We start from the raw sequence: 22,355 nt of genomic DNA on the forward strand, positions 1-22,355 counted from the left end.
GAAAAATGACCGGTTTGACTGGTTTTGGTACATAGTTGACCGGTTTGACCGGTTATAACCCGACCCGACCCGTTTACCCGACCCATTTACCCAACCCGACCTGTTGACCCGACCCGTTGATCGGCATTGACCACTGTTGACCGAAACTTTGACCGGCTTTGACCGGGCATTAAATGACCTTTGACTTCGATCGAGTATACCTATCCTGACATTTTTCGACGTTCCAAATCCGATTCTGCTGTCCGTTTTTCAAAATTTGAACCCGAAGGCCTCACAATTGCCGGTCAAACCCGTTGACTTTGATTTTGAACGAAAATTCCAAATTTTCGAAAAGTCATATTTTATGCTTTCGACGTCCTGAATCTGAATCCGAAGTCCGTTTCACAAAATTCGAACTCGGTAAGCTGTCTTTCACTGATTTATCACCCGATTCGATCCGTTTATCGCAAATAAGCTCCGTTTCTGATATAATTTATGTTGATATGTATCTGAGGAATTATTGGAAGTTGAATTGAAGATCAAAGGCGTTCGAATGGAAATTTTTTATGGTCGATCAGTATTGCATGAAAATCAAGGTAATACTTTACTACATCTTTATGCTTTATGGAACATGTTTAGATTGATAAATGCATGAACAAGATAATGTTGGTCACTTTGGTGGAGTTGAATAATTTATACACTCGATATGATGTGGTAGAAATTCTGTAACTAATTACGGATCGAATGACTAATATAAGAGATTAAGGAATTCTGAGATTAAATTACAAGTTTGTGATTAGTGATAAAGAAATCAGCCCTGTATCTGCAACTTATAATTTATTTCATCAAAGGTTAAATGTTAAAGGTATTTGGATGGGAAATTATGAGAATACTCCGGTAGGGTAAAATAATGAAAATACCCTTATGTTATAAAAAGATAAGATTTAAATATGGAAGTTAGATAAGAGGATTTTACAGACATATTGATCTGATAAAAATATTGATGTGTATAAGAAATGTTAGTTTTATTTGGAAATTATGGATAACCGGTTTTAATCCTAGGAGAGTTTATAAAGGATACTAGAAGTCTGTTAAGAGAACCGTTTCAAGATCAGAGAGTGTTCAAGAAAGCAATTAATCATAGGATCTCTAAATTATATTATTTTCGTTAAGAGCTAATATCAAAATTATCTGGTTAAGAAATTACGAAAATACCCTTAAGAGGTAGAATAGTCTGAGTTGATTCTGAATAAGAAAATACTTAGAGGATTCGTACTTAACTCGATTAAGTACGGATTTAATTGTTAAAATCCTGACTTAGTGCAGAAAAATTCCTGATATTCTGTTTGTAAAATCTGATAAGGCACTTGACCCGGAAATATCCGAGTTATGAGTAAATACCTGAAGAACAATTTGTCGGGGGTGTTCTGTTGTCAGAATTGTTTGAAAGGACTGAAATAAATGATAAGATTGAATTTAATAGTAAGATCGGACGGAAGGAGAGGATTGAAATACACTGTTGTAAAATGACCAAAATACCCCTGTAGTGGAAATGACCCAAGAATACCACCAAGCTCAAGAATGATTAGATATATTCGAGCTCTAAAATAAATGGAATAAAAATGAACACCAAAATTACCAAAATACCCTTATGTATTTCTAAGTAAATCCCTTGGATTAATTAAGGAATCCAAATAAGCATAGGTATTGGACTACCTTTAAAAAGTTATGGAACACAGCTTAAGTAAGCCGATCAACTTTAATGATATGTCAGTACCTGAACGGCATAGATATTATTTGAATGCATGTTCGTCTTCTTAAGTTTAGGTCGATGATAATTTTGGAAGTATTCTGCTCAGCTCAATTCTAGATCGCATTCAGTATTAAGAATTGGACGTTTGTTCGACAAATCAACCAAGAAGACCAAATTGAATGGATCTGAAGTACAATATATATCTGAAATACATGAACGTTGTATTACTCTGGAAAATCCCGAAGTAACTGGAAGGGACTTGGATACTAAATGAACTAAGTAACTTCAATGATTGAGGATTAAGTAAGTGATTAGGTTAAGCCTGGAAATTCGGATGAATTTACATGATGTATCGCCCTTATGGAACATGAACTACAAATCAAGCACGTCAGTATTTCATGATATAGTGGAACCTTGGAAATGAAATAAAGACCATTGGAATATCTATTCAGCGATGATTCTGAAGATGATCTATGGACAAGAATTTGTGGTATTAAAGAGTAAATACCCTAGAAGGAAAATAAATTGACCAGTCGACTTAGATTGTTAAGGTTATGAATCTTCGTTCTCAAGTTGTTCGATTATCCGATCAATTGACATGGATGTAAAGGATTCTGAATACCCTTCTGATTACGTACATCTTCTGAAAACTGTCCGAATAAGATATGATCCTGATAATTCACATTCTGAATAACTGATGATTCTGTCAGTTAATGAACTCTTCCAATAGTGATTCTAAATTCTAATATTCTATCGACATACTGAAGATCCGTGTTTCTATGCCTTATAAGATTATCTAGTCCCTCTAAATAATGTCCATAAACTCTAGTGTGTTCCCTACTCACATGAATATTTTATCTGATTTTCGATTTGAATTCTGATCTGATACTTGACATGGATTCTGATATGATACTTGACTTGGATTCTGATCTGTTACTTGACCTGATTTCTGATATGATACTTGACCTGATTTATATTTTGATTTTTGATATATCCGTTTACGGACGGAAAATGTTTTAACTGGGGGGTATTGTTGAAGGAAGAAGTTTCGCAGGTTCCTCGGCTTTGTGCTCAAGGCCTGATATGATGTGTTGGGTTGGGTGTATGGTTCTGGGGAACCTACACATTATGATGTGTTGGGATGGGGGTATATATATATATGTTTTAAAAAGATCTGAAAAGTTACATGGTTTTTGGTAACATACTAGAAAACTTATTATGATCTCCTGAACTCAGTCATCCGAAATATTTCTCTGAACTGAAAGCTCATTGTCCGTTACCACCTAAAATATCAGTAGGATCTCTGCTCAGCATAAAAATCTGTAAATGTTCGGAAACAATAAGGAAATATATATTTAACTGTATATGCACGTTCATCAGCATCATCTGGTAGTTCTGTATTACTGAGCTTTCCAAAGCTCACTCTATTACTCACTTTTTCAGGTTAAACTAATTGTACCAGTGCATCTATCGACTTCAATAAGGGAGTTCTTCCGACGTTGTTGCAGAGTATGATACATGTGATTAGGGGGCATGTAATTGTATTTTGATTTATATACGAGTTTGGAAATCTGTTTTATTTTTAAATAGTGAAAACTGATTTTATAAGTTACATGTTTCAATAAAAGTTTTAAATTTTTTGCTATAATTACAGTGGGTTGCTCCGGTGGCCCAAATGTGACTTCCCGGATAGAATCGGGCTACCCGCATCGGTCTGGGGGTTACACCATCACTACATATCCACCAGCATACACATTTACATTGCCGTGATATTTGTATATATCAAGACTAACTATACTTAGATAGAATAGTGCATTGCTTTGGTTAGACTTTTGTAATTTCACCCAATCCCTGTGGAGACGATACTCACTCATCATTATATTACTTGAGCGATTGTGTATACTTGCACATTATTTGCGTATAATTTATAGTACTCACAACACGCGAACAAGTTTTTGGCACCGTTGCCGGGGATTGGCAGCCAGAAGTTATTTAGTTTTGCCAGAGCATTTTATTTTGTTTTGCATTTTTATTTGTGTATAGTTTACTTGATATTTTTGTTTTAGTTTCATGTTTATCTAGTGTATGCCTAGAAGAAATTCTGAAGAGCCTTTAGAACCAATAGAACCTGAGATTGAAAGACTCTTTAGAAGAAGAAGACGTGCTCAAAGAAATATGTATCAGATTGAAAACCAAGGCATTGGTCAGGATGATGGAAATCATAATACCGTGGCATTAGACAATGTTGATCCTGCTGTTAGGCCGCGCGTTATTCGCGATGACTTAAATTCGATGCTGGATGATCTGAATCTGGGATTGTGGCACCTGAAATTCAAGCTGTACATTTCGACCTAAAACCAGTCATGTTGAACATGTTGAATTCTATTGGGCATTTGGGGGTATACCAACTGAAGATGCCAGGCAACACATTCGTAATTTTCTGGAAGTTTGTGATTCTTTTCGCCAAGAAGGAGTGCTTGAGGATTTTCTGAAATTAAAGCTTTTTCCGTATTCATTGCATGACCGAGCAAGGGCTTGGTTGAGTGGTGTATCAGTTCTATGGAATCATGGGCCGATCTTTGCAAGAGTTTCTTATTGAGGTACAATCCACCAAACATGAATACGCATCTAAGGAATGAAATATCTTATTTTTGCCAGGGTAACGACGAATCCATGTATGAGTGTTGGGATGGTTACAAGAGTTTGCTTCGAAGTGTTCAAATAATGGTTTTCATGATTGGACTCAAGTAGTCATGTTCTATAATTGAGTCAATGCACCCACGAGGATGTTACTGGATGCCTCAGCAAATGGGACATTGCTGGATAAATCACCTACTGAGGCGTTTGCTATATTGGACAGAATTGCTAATAATGATTATCAGTTTCCTTCCTTAAGGTTTGGGAGTGGAAGGTGAACACCTGGAGCATTTGAGTTAGATACCAAGGATTCAGTGTCCGCTCAACTCTCAGCCATCACTAATATGTTGAAGAACTTACAACGTTCCACTGATGTGAAGGAAGTGAAAGAAACTTGCCTGGCATGTCTGTTATGCCAAGGCAATCATCACGAGAGCGAATGCTCAACCAACCATGAGTCCATCAACTTTGTAGGTAATTACAATCAAGGCAACAACAATCTTATTCTAACACTTATAATGCTGGATGGCGTCAGCATCCCAATTTTTCATGGGGAAATCAAGGAGACCACAATGTTAAGCAACCTACTCGGCAGCAGAATCAAAATGAGCCTCAAGGTTACCAAAATGCTATGCCATGGCATAATGCCAACAAAGGATCTTCATCTTTAGCAAGCATGAGTTCATTGGTAGCTACAATTCAAGAGTTCATATCCACTACGAAGACAATGCTGCAAGACCATTCTACTTCAATTAAGAATTAAGGAGCTTTACTTCATAGTCAAGGCGCCTTACTTCAAAGCCATAGCTCGTCTCTGAGAGCTTTGGAAGGTCAAGTTGGTCAGATTACTACGGCATTGCAAGAGCGTCAGCAAGGAAGTTTGCCAAGTGATACTGAAGTCACTAGAGCACCTGGAAAAGAGTACTGCAATGTGTTAACTCTTAGGAGTGGAACACAAATCAATCGACAAGTCAATGATAGTGGGCCACAACATGATGATTCTAATCCCACTACTGAAGTTGAATTACATGATGATAGAGTTACTGAGAAGGACAAGGAGAGGATTCTGCTAAGATACCAGATTCTGATGCCAAGGCAAAAGCAAATTCTATTCCTGCAGCTAAGGAAGCTAGACCTCCCCCACCTTCCCGTAAAGATTGAAGAAGCATAATGATGAAGTTCAGTTCAAGAAGTTCGTGGACATTCTTGATCAGCTCCATATCAACATACCTCTCTTGGAAGCTGTTGAACAGATGCCGATGTATGCCAAAATTCTGAAGGAAATTTGTACCAAGAAGAGGAAAATAGAGATTGTTGCACGGCAACAGAATTTTGTTCTTCATTGAGTAAGTTGCCGCTAAAGAGAAATGATCGGGCAGCTTCATTATTCCTTGTTTAATTGGAGCTAATTTCGTTGGAAAGGCTATGTGTGATCTTGGTTCAAGTGTCAACTTAATGTCGAAATCGATATTCTTGAAGCTTGGCATAGGAGATGCAAGACCCACCTCAGTTATTTTACAACTTGCCGACAGATCCCATGTGAAACCTGAAGGGAGAGTCGAGGATGTCATAGTAAGGGTGAATAAGTTTGTGTTTCTAGTCGACTTCTTAATTCTGGACTGCGAAGTTGATGCCAAGGCACCAATCATTCTGGGAAGACCTTTCCTAGCCACTGGATGTATCTGATAGACTGTGAAAAGGTGAACCACCATGAGAGTGACTGATCAGTGTGTGACTGTCAATGTTTTTGAACGCTCAAATATATTGATGACACTGAAGAATGCCAAGGTACTTCTAAATTGAACTCAGTGATTGAAGAAAAGACTGCATATCTTTGCCAGAACAATTTTATTCAGCTAGCAGAAAATGAATATTGGGTGTATGATGAAAGCTTAGTGGAGTCCGACAACTTTCCAATTTTGGAGGAACAATCTAGCTTACTACAAGCTAGATCAGGTATGAATTTTGAACCTCTAAATTTTGATGAATTTATTCCTCCCAAGCCTTTATTAATGCATGCACCCACTCTAGAGCTTAAGACTTTGCCAGGGCATCTTAAATATGTATACTTAGGTAGCAATGAGACTTTACCGGTGATTATTTCCGCTAACCTTACCGCTAAGCAAGAGCAAAGTTTGTTAAGTGTGTTGATGCAACATAAAAAACCAATTGGTTGGACTATGTCCGATTTGAAAGGCATAAGTCCCACGATCTGCATGCACAAGATTCTACTTGAAGATTTCCACAGCAATTCAATAGAACCACAAAGAAGACTCAACCTGTTATAAGCAAGTGGTGAACCCAAGGCGTAAGGATTGGTCACCAAAGTTGGATGAAGCACTTTGGGCGTACAGAACTGCATTCAAGACTCTTTTGGGGATGTCACCCTTTAAGTTGGTGTATGGTAAAGCTTGTCATCTCCCGGTTGAGCTTGAACACAAAGCTTATTGGGCTATCAAGCGATTGAATTTCGATGCTCAACTAGCTGGGGAGCAGAGATTACTTGAACTTAACGAAATGGAAGAGTTTAGAGCACAAGCATATGAGAATGCTCGGATATAAAAGGAGAAAACCAAGAAGTGGCGTGACCAGAAACTGATGCCACGACATTTTTATGAGGGGCAACAAGTCTTGCTTTACAACTCCAGACTCAAACTCTTTCCTGGGAAACTCAAATCTCGATGGTCAGGACCATTTGAGGTGCATTATGTCTATCCCCATGGAGCTGTTGACATCAAGAGAATAGACAATGGGACGATCTTCAAGGTCAATGGCCAGCGTCTGAAAGCCTACAATGGAGTTCCACCACCACACAACAAGGACGTGTTACGTCTGCACGATACTAAAGCGTGCCCAGAGGAGAACCAAAATTCGATGCCACATCATTGAATTTGTGTCTGTGCATAAATAAAAATTTAAATTTGAGTTTTTCTTTATTTTTATTTTTATTTCATTTAGTAATTAATATGATTTGTAGGGACCACAATGCTGCAAACCGTGCAAGGAGCGGCTACCAAAGGGAGGAAATGACAATGCATTAATTGGAGAGATATTCTTTTGATTTGTTTCTTTTTATTTAATTTAATTTATGAAATTTCTTTTTCTCTTTCCACAGACTTGTCCTATCACCATCATTACCTTTTGGCAATTTTTTTCCTTCCCCATGCACGCACAAACCCCCACCCACTCACTCCTCTCTTAACCATCCTATCACACATTTTCCCTCTTAAATTTTTAACTTTTTCTTTTCTCTTTCTTTATTAATTTTTTCTCTTTCATTTTAACTTGTACTTTTTCTCTTTCCTTCATTCATCATCTTCTTTTGTTATTCTCTCCATATCCAAAATACATCCAAGTTTTTAAAGCTTTCAAAAGTTTCTTCCTTTATCATTTTTCTTGCTTCATATACACACGAAAATGGTGTGTTCAAGACCGGCTCCAACCGACACTACCTCTTGGAAACAGTTCGAAGATGACGAGGCCAAGGCTCGGTTCCAAAACTTCAAGAAACAGAAACTCTTTTTTGAGTTAGGATTTATTTTTATCGAGGAAACTGATGGTGGTTTTGGACCCGATGTTATGGACATCGTGACACCGCTCAAGTGGAAGAAATTTACCCGTCATCCTGGTTCGGTGAATGCCTCGGTGGTTAAGGAGTTCTACGCGAATATTTCCAAGCCCAACCAACACTCCATCTTCGTTCGAGGTAAGCAGATCCATTTTACACCTTCTGCTATTATTCGTTATTTTCATTTGCAGGATGTTGTGGATAACCATGCCAAGTTCGAAGAGGAGGCTGATAGCAACACATACGATAGGGTCTTGGAGGACCTTTGTTTTGAAAACACTGAGTGGAATGGGCGTCAAACGAGTAGATACTCGGTCAACCGAGAACGTCTTCAGCCGCGCGCCAAGTTATGGAATCACTTCCTTAAGCATAAACTCATGCCGACTTCTTACAACACGACGGTATCACTTTCACGCTTATTGCTTTTACATTCTATAAAGGAATCCTGTCCGATCGATGTGGGTCGTATTATTGTTCAGCAAGTTAACGACTGTTTGGGTAAAAAAGCAAGTGCTTTGGTGTTTCCTAACTTAATTACAGCTTTATGTCGTAAGAAAAAAGTTAAGGAAAATGCTTTTGATGAAATTTTACCTGGTTTATCAGGCATCACTAGAGCCAGACTCCTACTGCTATTAGGACTTGAAAATCCTAAATCTAAAGAATCTGTTCATGAGCAATCTGTAGGTACTACACAATCAAATGCCGAGGCAAGGTTACTTGCTCTCGAGGAAGTTGTGATGCAGACTCAGACACACCTACATGCTTTACACGGTGAAATCCGTAACTTCTTTGGATACGTGAAGCATAGAGATGTTGAGGTGGAATCAATGTTTCAAGAAATTATTCCCCACGGTTAACGAAATTTCCCTGGCTTCCCAGACGAAATTCTGTCGGCATTTAATGCCGAGGCATCTCCAGAGCCCAAACAAGATGCAACCGATTCTCCCGCTGATGATCCGATTCCTACTCCGCACCGTTCCGAAACTCCTGAGTATCCGGTCACTGTCACTGTCGAAGAAACACCCAACCCTGTCCCAATACCCAAACCTTCACCTACACCACGTCGTGGCAAATGCATCAAAACCATGGTTGGATGCTCCAATATTGCGCATTATTACTCCACTTCGTCCGAGTCCAGCCCAGCACCTATACGCAAGCGCACCCGACGAGGAGCTGCTAGTACCTCCAAGGCAACACCACGCACTCATTGAGGTACATCTCTTACATCCATTCTCATTTAGTTGCATTTCATTGCATGGCATATAGTTTATATTTAGTATAGTTCTCTTTCAGCATTGAGGACAATGCTTCCCTTAAGTTTGGGGGAGGTATGGTTCTTGGTAGGTCATATGCATGATAGCATTAGCATAGGTTTATGCCATGGCATCAGAAAATGGTAGGACAGTTAGATGAAATGTTTTGAGGATACCCGATGATGATAATGTTAGGCTAGAATCTGAATGTAAATGACTGTTGAGAATGATAGAACTCACTCTAGGGCTTGATTCTTTGTGAAAAACTTTTACACGATTTGTATGTTATCTATACTTAGAAAATTTAGAATTTTTTTATGAAAGAACACTAGTTAGTTTTGGCATTGAATTATAGTTTTGTGCTTAAAAGAAAAATTAAAAACAAACTCCCTTAAAAATGAAACTGTGAATAAATGCTTAGTCATAGCTGTAGAGGGATACTCCTCTTTGCCGTGGCATTGCCTGGAACTTTCTTTAATAAATGGCAGCCTTGTGCATATGAGTGAATGAAAGTAGTCACAGGATGACTCTACTTAACTAGCTCGGGGGTGGAAGGTATGCTCCCTTTCATCTAGAGTGTGGGAGAGTAGGTGTGATGAGCTGACTCCCTTCGTAACAACATTAAAAAAAGGGAGTAAAAATGTGCTTAATGAATAAGTAAATGCCTTGGCAAAAACTAGGGGGCTTGATTAGAAATAGTCTAAGTTTGCTAAGTATAGATTGGATACAATCACGCACACACACTACCACAAGGGATCTTGACCTAGGGAAAAGTACTTGAATTCTTGATAAGTCTAGCATGTTGAAGCTTATTTTTTTTCTGAGGGTTGAAATTCAATTTTGTCCTACGCCCCTAGTGTAGAAAATTGCCATGACATTCTGCTTATGTAACTGTTATCCATTGCTTGAGGATAAGTAATAGATTAAGTTTGGGGGTGTGTTAACTTCCTAAAAAGGCTACTTTTAAGGCCTTTTTTACTTACGTTATTGTTTGTTTAAAAGCCCATCTTAGGCATTTTAGGATCATGTAGTTGCATATAGTGCATTTGTGGTGGTTGTGCTATTTTATTTCTTAATGGTGCTGTTTGAGGGAAAGATGGAGTTTGTTTGTGGTGTGCAAGGAATAACAAGAAAAAAGGATTCTTTGGGAAGTAATATCGCGGCATCACACGTTGCAAAAGTAGATTGAAATGCCTTGGCATTTTCGGCGTAGAAAAAGACAAAAAAATATTTTTGCATAAGGACAACTGGCACTGGACACCTGTCTCTGCACGTAAAGGACTGCTGTAACCGCCTGCCAGAGCTGCCAAAGGACCACTGCCACTTGGAGGATAAGGTTCACACCCAACATGTGATTCTAGGGGTATGAGGGGTATTTTGCACCTAACAACCTCATCATTATCCGTAGATATGTTTTATTATATATGACACCTCATGGGGGAGAAAAAAAGGAGAAGAGATGAGGACACATACGGTATCAAAAATCACATTTTTTATTTTCTCTTTTCTTTTGTTCTTCCTTGGGATATTCCTCCATTGATAAAGCTCCAAGGAGTGGCGAGCTAGGAGCCGAAAGGAGCTAGCGAGCTAGGTGGTTCACGGTGGCCGAGAGGAGACCTCCGGTGACGCGTCGAAGGCTTCTTCTCAACTTCCCTTTTTGTTGCTATTTTATATTTATTTGTGGGTTGTTGGAACAAATATTTTCATGACTTTGTGTTTGGATATTTTGAACCCCACCATGAACTAACTTATTTGGTGGTGGTTGATTTAATGGTTGTTTGAACTTTATTTTTAATGGTATATTTAAGTTTATTTTGGTTATTTATTTGCTTTGCTTATGAATGCTTCACCATCTAGGCTTGTAAGAGGCATGTAAATGTCCATTTCTTAGATGAAGGTTAGGTATTCGGAATAATCCTAGACTAAAAATACTTGTAAGTATTCGGAAGAAACGCAAGATAAGATCCTCATAAGCAATGGGTTATAGTATTTTCAAGGGGCTTTGAACCGGCCTAGGAATATTATAACTTAATCCCTTAGATCTTGGAAGAGGATATGATAGGATTTCAACGACTAAAAAGGGTGTCTTTATCAATAGGGTAGGCTGGCCAACATCGTTGAGTGGGAGCAGATGCCTTGGCATCCTATTCTGTTAGGTTCTTTAGAACACTTTAGGAAAGCCCTGTCAAGTAAGTAAAGACCAATTAGCTTAAATATACTTGAGAAATAAGTTTAGCATCCGTAGATCAATCCCTACCATTCATTCTCTTGGAAGCTTGTCACGTGAGGATTATTTTCTTTTCATTTTATCTTTATTTACTGTTTTTACCATTTTTCATTGCCTTGACATTTCACCATACTCAACATCAAACATCCATCATTGTCATTGCATTTCCATTTGCTACACCATCAGACCATCACTACATATCCACCAGCATACACATTTACATTGCCGTGACATTTGTATATATCAAGACTAACTATACTTAGATAGAATAGTGCATTGCTTTGGTTAGACTTTTGTAATTTCACCCAATCCCTGTGGAGACGATACTCACTCATCATTATATTACTTGAGCGATTGTGTATACTTGCACATTATTTGCGTATAATTTATAGTACTCACAACACGCAAACAGCCGGCGTGTGAAAACCATGCGCTGTTATTTGATCGACCGACAGTAGTGTTGGTGGCCTTTTGACATCCTGATATATTTTCGGCTGTTGGATCAAAGAGCCAGATCCAACGACTCTCGTGAGGTTGGTCGTGATGATAAATTTTTAGGGTTTCATAACCTTTAATTTGTTTCGATCTAAACCCTTGATTTGTGTTCTGATCTTGCAGTTGGGAACGTGTGGCGCTGCAGTTAGGGGTGTGCAAATCCGGGTACCCAATTTCCGGGTACCCAGAACTTCCGGGTCGATGATTTCTCGGCCCGTGTCCCGACCCGGATGTTACGGGTACCCGGTAATCGGGTACCCGGATTTTGCGGGTACCCGGTAATCGGGTACCCGATACCCGGTTTTTAATTTTTTATTTTCAAATTATTAATTTTAAAAAATATATACACAAATTTAAATGTTCGAAACTTCGAATTACACACTCTAATATCCAAACATAAAATTTAAAAGTTCGAAATACAAAATATAATAATCATAATATAAATAATTCATTATATTTTATATAATTATATATAAAAAAAAATAAAAAAATAAAAACTAACCGGGTACTCGGGTAACCGGGTACCTGGAAAAACTAGATTTTGTGACCCAGGCCCGACCCGGGAAATGTCGGGCCGGGTACCCGACCCGGCCGGGTAATTTTTTTTAGAGAATTACCCGGTTTTTTTAGATCCGGGTCGACGGGTCGACGGGTCGGCGGGTCGGGTCAACCGGGTCGGGTAATTTTGCACACCCCTAGCTGCAGTTAAGCATGAAACCCTAGTTCCCTGGGTCAGGCAATTTGGGCTCCAACCATTATACCCTTGCTAGATTGGACTCTAATTTGAAATTGGATTTGGACTTTGACCTAAAAATAAAACAAAAAATAATAATATTAATAATATAATATATAAATAATAATATAATAATACTTTATTTACTACATATAAACTATAAATACTATACACTATATATAATATATTAATATTATATAAAGATATAAAATACTATAAATATATTATACAAATACTATATATATACTATATAATATATTGTAATATATAATGTAAATACTATATAATATATAATATAAATATATGTTATATAACATAAATACCATGGAGCATATACTATATAAAGTTATATTATGTTGTGCAATATAATATGAAAATTTCAAAATAAGTCTAGGACGAAAATGAGTGTACATAATGATAACATATTATCAATAGAAAATACATAAAAAAAACTAAAATATAAGAAAATTTAAAAATTTAAGGGACAATTATCTTGTATGTCCCTTCGATTTAGATCTGCCTCGAAATGTTTATTTCAATCATCTTTTCCATATTCGGAAAAATCTGTGAAATTTGATGATCAAACACTAAAGTGAAATAAAAATAAAATAAAATAAATGCTTTATATTTCTTTATTTTTGGATAAGGTAAACTATTAGTTTCCATTTTATTTTGGTACAAGTTCGTCAACAATTCATTAATGATTCCTTTGATTAAAAAAATGTCACTTGTCTACTTGTGCATAAATTTTAGATGACAGCATTAGCTATTAAAAACAAAGTCAAAAGAAGATTGCTGTTAAGCTATGGCTATGGGCGAAAAAGAACGTATTTGTCCTTGTCATAGTGGATTACAATATAATAATAAGATTAATGTTCGGTGATGTATTTTAATAATAGTTGGTTTAGTTAACTGGATTAAATGTCTGCTTACTATTGAAGAAATGTGAGTATAATAATAAAAAAGGATAAATTATATTATATACTATTGAATTTTAGAATAGTTGACGGTAACCTCTAGGGTGTAATTGTTATAGGCGATTTACTCCTAATTTAGGTGGAGAGTCATGGTTGATGATCCATAGTAGATTAATATATAGTTAATGTTATCTAATTTAGAAAATTTAAAGAGGAAAACAACTCTTAAGAAGAAAGGTCCTCTCAATTTTGATTGAGGGATTTCCTAACAATCTTTAGTGTCGCCTACGATCATAATTGTTACTCATAGATTGAAATGTTTATTGTATATATGATTGTCTGACAATATATTTAGCTATTAGTTATCGTAGATGATGTAAATTTATCATAGACCATGTTAAGATAAGATAAATGATTGAAATGTATGATATTTTAAAGTCCATGATGGATAAATGCTTCTCTTTCTCTAGATGCTTCGATCATATGTGGATTTATTTGTGAAAGAAAATTTGAAACAGGAATAACATTTATCTCCCTTAATCGTGAGAATGCAATAAAGTAACTTTACCTGAAATTTACGTACGGAGATGTTTTTGTATTTAATGAGTCATTTTTTAGAAAACATCACAATGATTACTTTTGCATGACTATTTCAAGGTATTGCATTTTGTGGTTGGCGTAGCCTAGGGTTGTAAATGAGACGAGACAGATTGTGAGTTATTCGAGATTGATTCGATCAAAGCTCGATAAATATTCGGATCTAATGGACTCGACTCGACTCGAGCTCGACTCGAGTTCTTAACGAGCCGAAACGAGCTACTCGATATTCGACTTGAAAAGCTCTTGAGCAACTCGAAAATATAATATATTAAGATTTTAATTTTTTAAAAATAAATTATTAATAATATTAATATTTATGTATTGATTTTTTATAAAAAAAATACGATAAGATTTCTTGTATTTAAAGTTCATGTTCGAGTTTGAGTTTGAGGTTTCAATCGAGTTAAGTTTAATAATTTTTTTTTTCATTTCGAGCCTTTTCGAGCTGCTCACGAGCTTCAGTTTAGGATTTCGAGTTCAAGTCGAGTTTGAAAATTTTAAACTCGCGAGTTTTCGAGTCGAGCTTCATTTCAAAGTTTTCGAGTCGAGTCGAGCTCAGCAATACTCGAGCTCGACTCGGCTCGTTTACACCCCTAGGCGTAGCCAAGCAGTGCGATATTTCGATTGTTAGGAAGGTATTGCTTCCTTCGACTATTTGAAGGTGGTTAAGACGAAATCCCTAATTTTTTTATTATTTGGCATTTGATTTTCAACACATCGTACTATCGGTGTGAGATTTTTTTCTTCTTCTTTGAAGTTTCTTGTTGCAATGGTAAAGAGCAAAGGCGGTGAAGAATTTGGGGAGGAGAGTGGATGCAAACCAATTTTGAGTTTCACATCCCCTCTGGATCCCGTTGTCTAAGCGATTGCAGTGAGGTTTTAGGGAGTGACCGAGAGTGATTTTACCTTCCTCTATTCGCTCTAGAGGCATAGGTTCGTGAGAGATGCGATGATTACTTATGGGGTAACTCCGGGTAGAGTTTCTTGGTTGATCCTTATTGACTACTTTATTACCTACCGACAAAGAAAATAGGTACCTTAGGTGGCTGTGCTACGTAACCTTTTTACTCTGAGCAGTGTGGCTCATAAGACTTGCTCGAGGCTTGTGAGCTTTATGTGGAGACGCACAGACTAGAGAGTTGTAAGCCCATTGCAGATTGAAGTAGCACGCAAAAGTTGAGATTGGAGTGCTCCAAATTCATTAAAGGCGTGTTTGGTTCACGGAATGTAAAATTATCAGTAGAAATAAAAGATTATCAGTGAGAATAAAAGATTACCAGAGAATAAGATTACCGGGAATGTTGTATTTTGTGTTTAGTTGGTTTAACAGGAATTTAATATTATCGTGTTTAATTAAAGGAATAAAATATTATTGTAATGTATATTTAACTAAATTGTCCTTATTATATATTTATTTTTTTAACAAGTTGAAAAATATTTATATATTTTCTTTAAAAAATTTAAATTCATAAAATTTATATAATTTTTTTACAAAATTGAAAATATAAAAATGTTTAATGAAAGGGTAAAATTTTATTTTAACCATTGAACTTCATATAAAATTTTAATTATATATTTTTTTTGTAAATATAAAATAGTTTAAGGATAAATTTATAATTTAACCTTCGTAGAATTTTTATTATTCAATGATAGAATAATAATATTTTTGAAAGAAAATTTTTTAAGGGCATTTTAGTCCAAAACGCCGGTAATCCAATAATACCTAAGGAAAGAGAGATAATGACATTCCCGGTAATATACCCCAAAAAATCCACTATTGGTAATGTAAGTCCGGCCAACCTAACGGGGGAATGTGGTTTTCATTCCCATGATAATCTCACATTCCCCCAACCAAACACACCCTAAGCTTACTCAAAAAATACCCAAAGATTTTGGGTTTCCTTTGTGATGGAGCAAACCAGTTAGATGGCGAGAACTGTTATCTTGCAACTTGAAGGGCAAGAGGAAGAGCAATTTGCCTTGTTGAAAGAAGGTGGGTGACTAACCGTTTTAGAGGAAATTATTGTCTAGAACGTTTTTCAATTATGCCTCGGTGGGGATACCCCTAATAAATTCAAGACTAAAGATGTTGTGGTCAGGTACGAGCGTTCTCTGGGTGTACGAGATTATAGGAATATGTGGCCTTATGGTGTCACAAATGATCTGGCGAAGATACTTATGAAGAAAGTGGCAGAAAATAAAAACAAGTTGCTCGCATTCTGCAATTGCCCTCGGAGGCTCTGGTCGGATGGACGATCATCTAAGCTTTTTTTAAGTGGTTTGAGCCCAAGATGATGACATTCTGGAGGAATTGCTTCATTCTAAAATGGTTTCGAAGAAAAAGGAACACCATGAATCAGAAGACTCACCTGTAAACCTCCTTCACAAATAAATCCTTCAATGATTGAAGCCTCTAGAATAAGGGGGACCTCCATTGACCATGGACTCTATAGTCTCTTACCCTTTAACCAGTCATCTTCGTTTGACATAACTTATTAAAACTTATATGATCTATCAGAGTTGACATTTTCTTTTTTGTAAAGATAGAGTCGATATTTAAATCTAATGTCAAATGTCATATCTATTCAACTTATCAATCTATGAGTAACAAGCAAAAATAATTTAGGATTGATTCAATCTTGAAAGACTTAAATTTAATACTTTTTTATATTCTTCAAAGTTGGGACATTTGCTATGATTTTTTTATTTGTTTGAATTATCGATAGATTTTCACTGATCTCACATTCAATATTTTTCAGTTTAGGGTCATCGTACAATATAAATAGAAGGGTTGGAGGATGGGAAATTGAGGTTTGGTCCAAATGTTTGATGGATTATTTTGAATCAAGACCTAATTGATAGAATGCATATGTTTGAAGACTAAAATTGTTATTATACCATAACAAATTATCATTTTTAAAATTTTTTAATGGTAGCTTACCAAAACAAAAATGAAACGTTATGTGTTATTTTAAAAAAAATAATAGTTGTATGACCAAAATTGAAACACATAAATAAACAAGTGACCAAATAAGTTATTTAATAATTTAAAATTAATTTACATATCATTTTAAGTTATTTATTAATTAATATATACATTTTTTAGTATGATATTTGACAAATAAAAATGTCAAATATTTTATTTATAAAAATAAAAATTTAAATATCAAATTAATTAGAGAAACACATTTTCACATTTCTAAAAAGTGTAATACCAAATGATATATCGTGCCTATATATTTTTAACTAGGGTAAAGTGCACATGTAGTACTTCATCTATAAGTTTTATACTATTTTGGTCACCCAACTGTTTTTTAAATCATACCTAATGTTTAGTTTTGGTTTCATTTTGGTCACCAGCAGTTAAAAATATCTCATTAACAGTTCTATTAATTTTTTAATAGTAGGTGACCAAAATGAAACTAAAACGTAATGTAATGTATGACTTTAAAAAATAGTTAGGTGACGATATCATAATTAAAGTAATAGTTGAGATACTAAATTTATAGTTTGTCCTTTTAATTATTAGATAAAGTGCCCTGGCATACTCCAAACACCATCGTTTCGCTACTTGAAAATTAGTTTTTTTTTTTTAAATATGTTTTCATCGAAAACTCCAAAACTCCGAAAAGTACTCGATAAACCTTTTTGCGGTAGTTTAAATGGAAAAAAATAGTGGTTAATTTGGATCATCTTCTCAGTATTCTGCAATGGCTTTCCACGGATCGGATCTAACAAGCGAGGTTGGAAGCCACCTTCTCTTTTCATCTTAATTTTTCGGTTTAATTACTGTTTTTTCGTTTGATCACTCTTTGGGATCTGTTTATGATAAAGCAATATATGTTTTTAGCAGAAGTTTCGTTTAAACCTGAATAAATTTCGCATCCGAAACATTAGAAAGATCTGGAAAGTGGAATCAGATTATGAATTGATCAATTTTCTGTTTCTGTGAAAATCACCGGTTAAATCAGTCGTTCTTGTATTAAAGCAGAAATAAGTTAGACAGATTTTATTAGTTTTGATTTTTCTTAGTTATTACTCTGAGTTAATCTAGAGAACTTGAGATATTTTTTAAATCAATGATATATTATCTCTTTCCTTTTTTGTGGATTATGCATATTTTCTTTAACTCTATAAGGAATGGATTAAGTACCATTTCTTTGCCTAGATCAATGCTCATTGTTTTTTGTACAAATTTCATTTGAAATGTTTAATTTGTAGAAAATGTTTATATTTTGATTATTTAGTTTGAAGTATAGGTTTGAGTTTTGATCAATGAATAAAATACCAGACTGGATTGGATTAATGGGATGTTGGTTTCCAGTTCAACCGACCGAAATAAATTTAACAATAAATGCATTATTTTAATATCAAATAACTCTATTAAATACAGGAAACCAGACTGGAGGTTGTTCAACTGGCCTAAAGAGATTTAAGCATATGTGCATTGTTTTAAAGTTGAATAGGTATTAAATATAGTAAATTTTAAACAACAATTTATTTGTTTCACTGGTAGTATAGAACAAGGAGGCGAATGACTCAAATCCAATCAATTAAAAAATGAAATTAATAAAATAAAAATCCTAAATCTGATAACCAGTTTTCACTGGTTCAGTTGGTTTGCTGAAAACCCAATTTAATGATATTTATTGATCTGGATAGGCCATTATGTCTCTGTTCAATTAGTCTGATTGACCGGTCTAATCCTTTTTTCAAACATGAAATGGGGCTAAGATCCTTAACAATCCAACTGGTCATAAGGAAGACCTTAGAGGTCCCTGGCAAACTCTCTTTAATAGCTACCGGAACATCTGAAAAAAAAATGAAAATCAGAACCAGTATAATCCAATTTATTAAATACTGGTTTTGATGCTTGTTACCTCTCTTAATGAATACATGTTTAACTTCCTTCTGAATCATTTGCATACCATGTAATGCAGGTTGGGTTACGGTTGCTCCTCTGGCCTCTTGGTTCCAACATTGTTACTCGTGCAGCATGGTGTGTTATTGAATCTACTGCTTGTCTCTTGGTGTCTTGTTTGATATGTTTTCTGATTGTTTTCATTAATATGTGATAAAATATTGAATGTAAAAGTCGATTACTCCTGCATTAACTGAAATCACACTTTGTGTATATTGATCTAATCTCTCTCTCTCTCTCTCTCTCTGTGTGTGTGTGTCTCTATGTTGCAGCTGTTCTGTGGGAGTAGTTTTACCTGTATACTCTACATTTAGGGCAATTGAGAGGAACAATGAAAGGGAGCAGCAAAAGTGGCTTATATATTGGGCAGGTTGGTAAATTGTTATTTTGTTTCACTTTTAATTTGCAGTCCTATCCATTAACAAATTCATGTAATAAATTAAATGAGTTAAATCACACTGGGAAATAAAAAGAAGGAACGGGCTGTAGAAAGAGACTATTAACCAACATAAGGATAGAAATAATCATTAGGATTTTGCTGTGCAATAACTCATGGTTTGCTAACTGCTTTCGATTTTTCTTTTCGGCTTGTATTCTTTTTCAAATTTTCTGTCATGATAAATGCTGAAGGTTTTGATTTATGTCAATGGTACTAGTATTAATTTGGATGAAAATCTGGTTGCACATGACCGTTCCATCATTGCAGCTTATGGATCTTTCACCCTTGTTGAAACATTCTCTGACAAACTTCTTTCCTGGTAACAGTTTACTTCTAGTTTTTTCATTCCTAACTATTTATGACTGTAAACTGTATAACATTCCTTTATGCATCATCTTACATGACTTGCTATATTACTCAATATTTGTTCCATTTTTACAGGTTTCCATACTATTATCACTTTAAGTTTGCATTTCTTGTCTGGCTTCAACTTCCATCTACTGAAGTAAGTTCAAAATCTTGTTTGTATATTTATTTATTCCAAAATCCAGGTTAAGGAACGTGTTGAGATGCTTCTTTCTTTTAATTTTTTTTGGAATTATCTTCTATATTGTTTTTCTGCCTCCTCTTTGTACTTTCCCACAGCCAATTTATGGTTCTGAGGCATTCCTTCTTTCATGGTTAGGATTCATCCACCAAGGTTATGCATTAACTCTTTTTTTTCTAGACACTAGATGAGCAAAATAGAACTTCCATCTTTAAGAACTTCCAAAAATAGGTTTCGTAGTCGTTCATTCATATTAGCTAATGCAAGATCTTTTTTTTTTTTGAGGGGTGGACGCATGATTTTATGCTAGGGAGGCGAATTTATAATTTTTTTTGGGTAAAACAGATTATCAATAGAAAATACAAAGAAAATATCTAAATTATATGATAATTTGAAATTTTCAAGGGTGACTGCCCCCGCCAACATCCCTCTCGGTCCACCCCTGGTGGGGGTGGAAGCATTGAAATAAAGCTAAAAGTAATACATACGATTTTGTCCCAGTTGTTTCAACTGACATTTCTGTTTCTGTTTGAAACCATGATCTAAATCCATATTTTGGCGGCCATGATTCATGGTATGAAATCGGTTTTAACAGGGAGCTAAGCAAATCTACAAGAACCACCTGCGCCCTAATTTGCTGAAACATCAAGCTAAAGTTGATCAACTTATGGGCTTTGCAAGTGCTGGAATGGTATGTTACCACCCTTTATATTAAACTTAGGCTATAGTTTGACATCGATATCTGCCCTTGGGTTGCCTGTTCACATGTCACCCTCCAATTTCAAAACAAGATGTAGACATAGTTGTTTGCGCTTCTCCTCATGCAGGCAAGATTCATCAGTGCGCACCATAAAGAGTTCCAAATTTTCCGGGTGATAATGACAAGGATTATAGGATCAGGTGAGCGTGATGCTACTTAAACTGCTAGCTTATTTGCTTCTTTCCATACTATCATCTATATCATGTTAAAACTTAGTTACTACGGCAGCAGACGCAGAAGCGAGTGGTGGCACGGAACTGAGTGAACCAAGAGGGCTACCTGCAATTGATGGCCCAACAGATTCGGAATCTGATAATGGAGACTAGTTTGTGTTCCCCAAAGGAGGGAGATGTATGTTATTAATATCTTTTTCTCAGGTTAACGTCTTCTATGTTATAAATTTATCCTTTAATGTCCTCCTCGAAGAGGTAAGAACATGAGACATAGGCAGCATCCTTATAATAAAATTTGCAGCTCATTTTTCTCCATCATCTCTCCTGCTATAAGAATCATTAGCTACTAAATCGTATAATGGCGGTAAGTTACGGATATATTTCATTTTTAATAGCTTTTCAGATTTTTTAAAATAATTTTTCAGGATAAACTACTCATTTAGTACCTAAACTATCAATTTTGATCTGTTTAGTACTTAAACTTTTAATTTTTTCCAAATCATACCTAAAGTTTAATTTTTGTTTTATTTTTAGTACCAAATCTTAAATGTTGAAAAAATTAAAAGTTTAGATACCAAAACACGTTTAGTATACTTAAGTTTTGAGAAAAATAAAAGTTTAGGTATTAAAATGGACCAAAATTTATATTTTAGGTATTAAACGCGTTAAGTTTTTAACGATGAAGTATTAAAATGAAATAAAAACTAAACGTTAGGTATGGTTTTGAAAAAATTGAAAGTTTATGTATTAAAACAAATTAAAATTAATAATTTAAGTACTAAATGCATAGTTTACCTTTTTTTTATAATAATGTTTTTTTGAGTTTTTAAGATTTTTATTTTTATACATTTTTTGGGAAATTTTCTCATGAATGGAGGTTTGATGTGGCGATGCTTTTATTTATAGTTTATTGCAATCGAAATGTGGTCGCAATCTAATAGTGGGTGTAGCAGTTTTCATTTATCAATTTTCTACGTGATACGATGATGTAAAGACAAAATTAAAAGTTTATAAAAAAATAGAGGTAATTTTAAAAAATAATTCATGTGTATATTTCTTCAAGTGAGTGGTTCATTTCACGATACAATTAAATTTTGTTTTAATTTTTAAAATTAATTGTCTAATTAATGTTAAAATTTTATTCTGTACAAGCCCTTTATTTAAAGAAATTAATTTATTTTGATTTTCATAAAACTTTGTTTTTAGCTGTAGAAGGTTTATTATATATATTTTTATTTATTTAATAAAATTAATTGTTTTATTAGTTAAGTGGTTTTTAAAAAAAAAGTTAGTTAAGTAAATCTTATTGATTACAAATTGACAATATAAGTTGTAAAGTATTTGATAGAATAT

The 22,355-nt window shown here is 35.0% G+C and overlaps 1 protein-coding gene across 2 annotated transcripts; it reads left to right on the top strand.

The window, feature by feature from the left end:
* Positions 1 to 17,805: 17,805 nt before the first annotated feature.
* Positions 17,806 to 21,317, top strand: LOC120159658 (HVA22-like protein k). 2 transcript variants are annotated; one of them, XM_039170229.1, is made up of 8 exons: positions 17,806 to 17,905; positions 19,103 to 19,161; positions 19,356 to 19,453; positions 19,790 to 19,841; positions 19,964 to 20,027; positions 20,665 to 20,760; positions 20,897 to 20,969; positions 21,058 to 21,317. In XM_039170229.1, the coding sequence occupies exons 1-8, from the start codon at positions 17,873 to 17,875 to the stop codon at positions 21,153 to 21,155; spliced, it is 573 nt and encodes a 190-aa protein (XP_039026160.1). In that variant the 5' UTR covers positions 17,806 to 17,872; the 3' UTR covers positions 21,156 to 21,317. The 2 variants fall into 2 exon arrangements, with proteins under 2 accessions (XP_039026160.1, XP_039026161.1); XM_039170230.1 differs by having other exon boundaries at positions 17,807 to 17,905; positions 21,061 to 21,317.
* The last annotated feature ends 1,038 nt before the right edge of the window (positions 21,318 to 22,355 follow it).

This window comes from Hibiscus syriacus, unplaced genomic scaffold, assembly GCF_006381635.1.
Source record: "Hibiscus syriacus cultivar Baekdansim isolate YM2019G1 unplaced genomic scaffold, ASM638163v2 tig00111372_pilon, whole genome shotgun sequence".
Lineage (NCBI taxonomy): Eukaryota > Viridiplantae > Streptophyta > Magnoliopsida > Malvales > Malvaceae > Hibiscus > Hibiscus syriacus.

Excerpts from the sequence above, each read along its gene's own strand:
- LOC120159658 (XM_039170229.1), top strand. The coding sequence starts at position 17,873 with ATGGCTTTCCACGGATCGGATCTAACAAGCGAG. Across the intron at positions 19,454-19,789 it reads GTGGCTTATATATTGGGCAG|CTTATGGATCTTTCACCCTT; the intron begins GTTGGTAAATTG and ends CCATCATTGCAG. Across the intron at positions 20,028-20,664 it reads TTCAACTTCCATCTACTGAA|GGAGCTAAGCAAATCTACAA; the intron begins GTAAGTTCAAAA and ends CGGTTTTAACAG.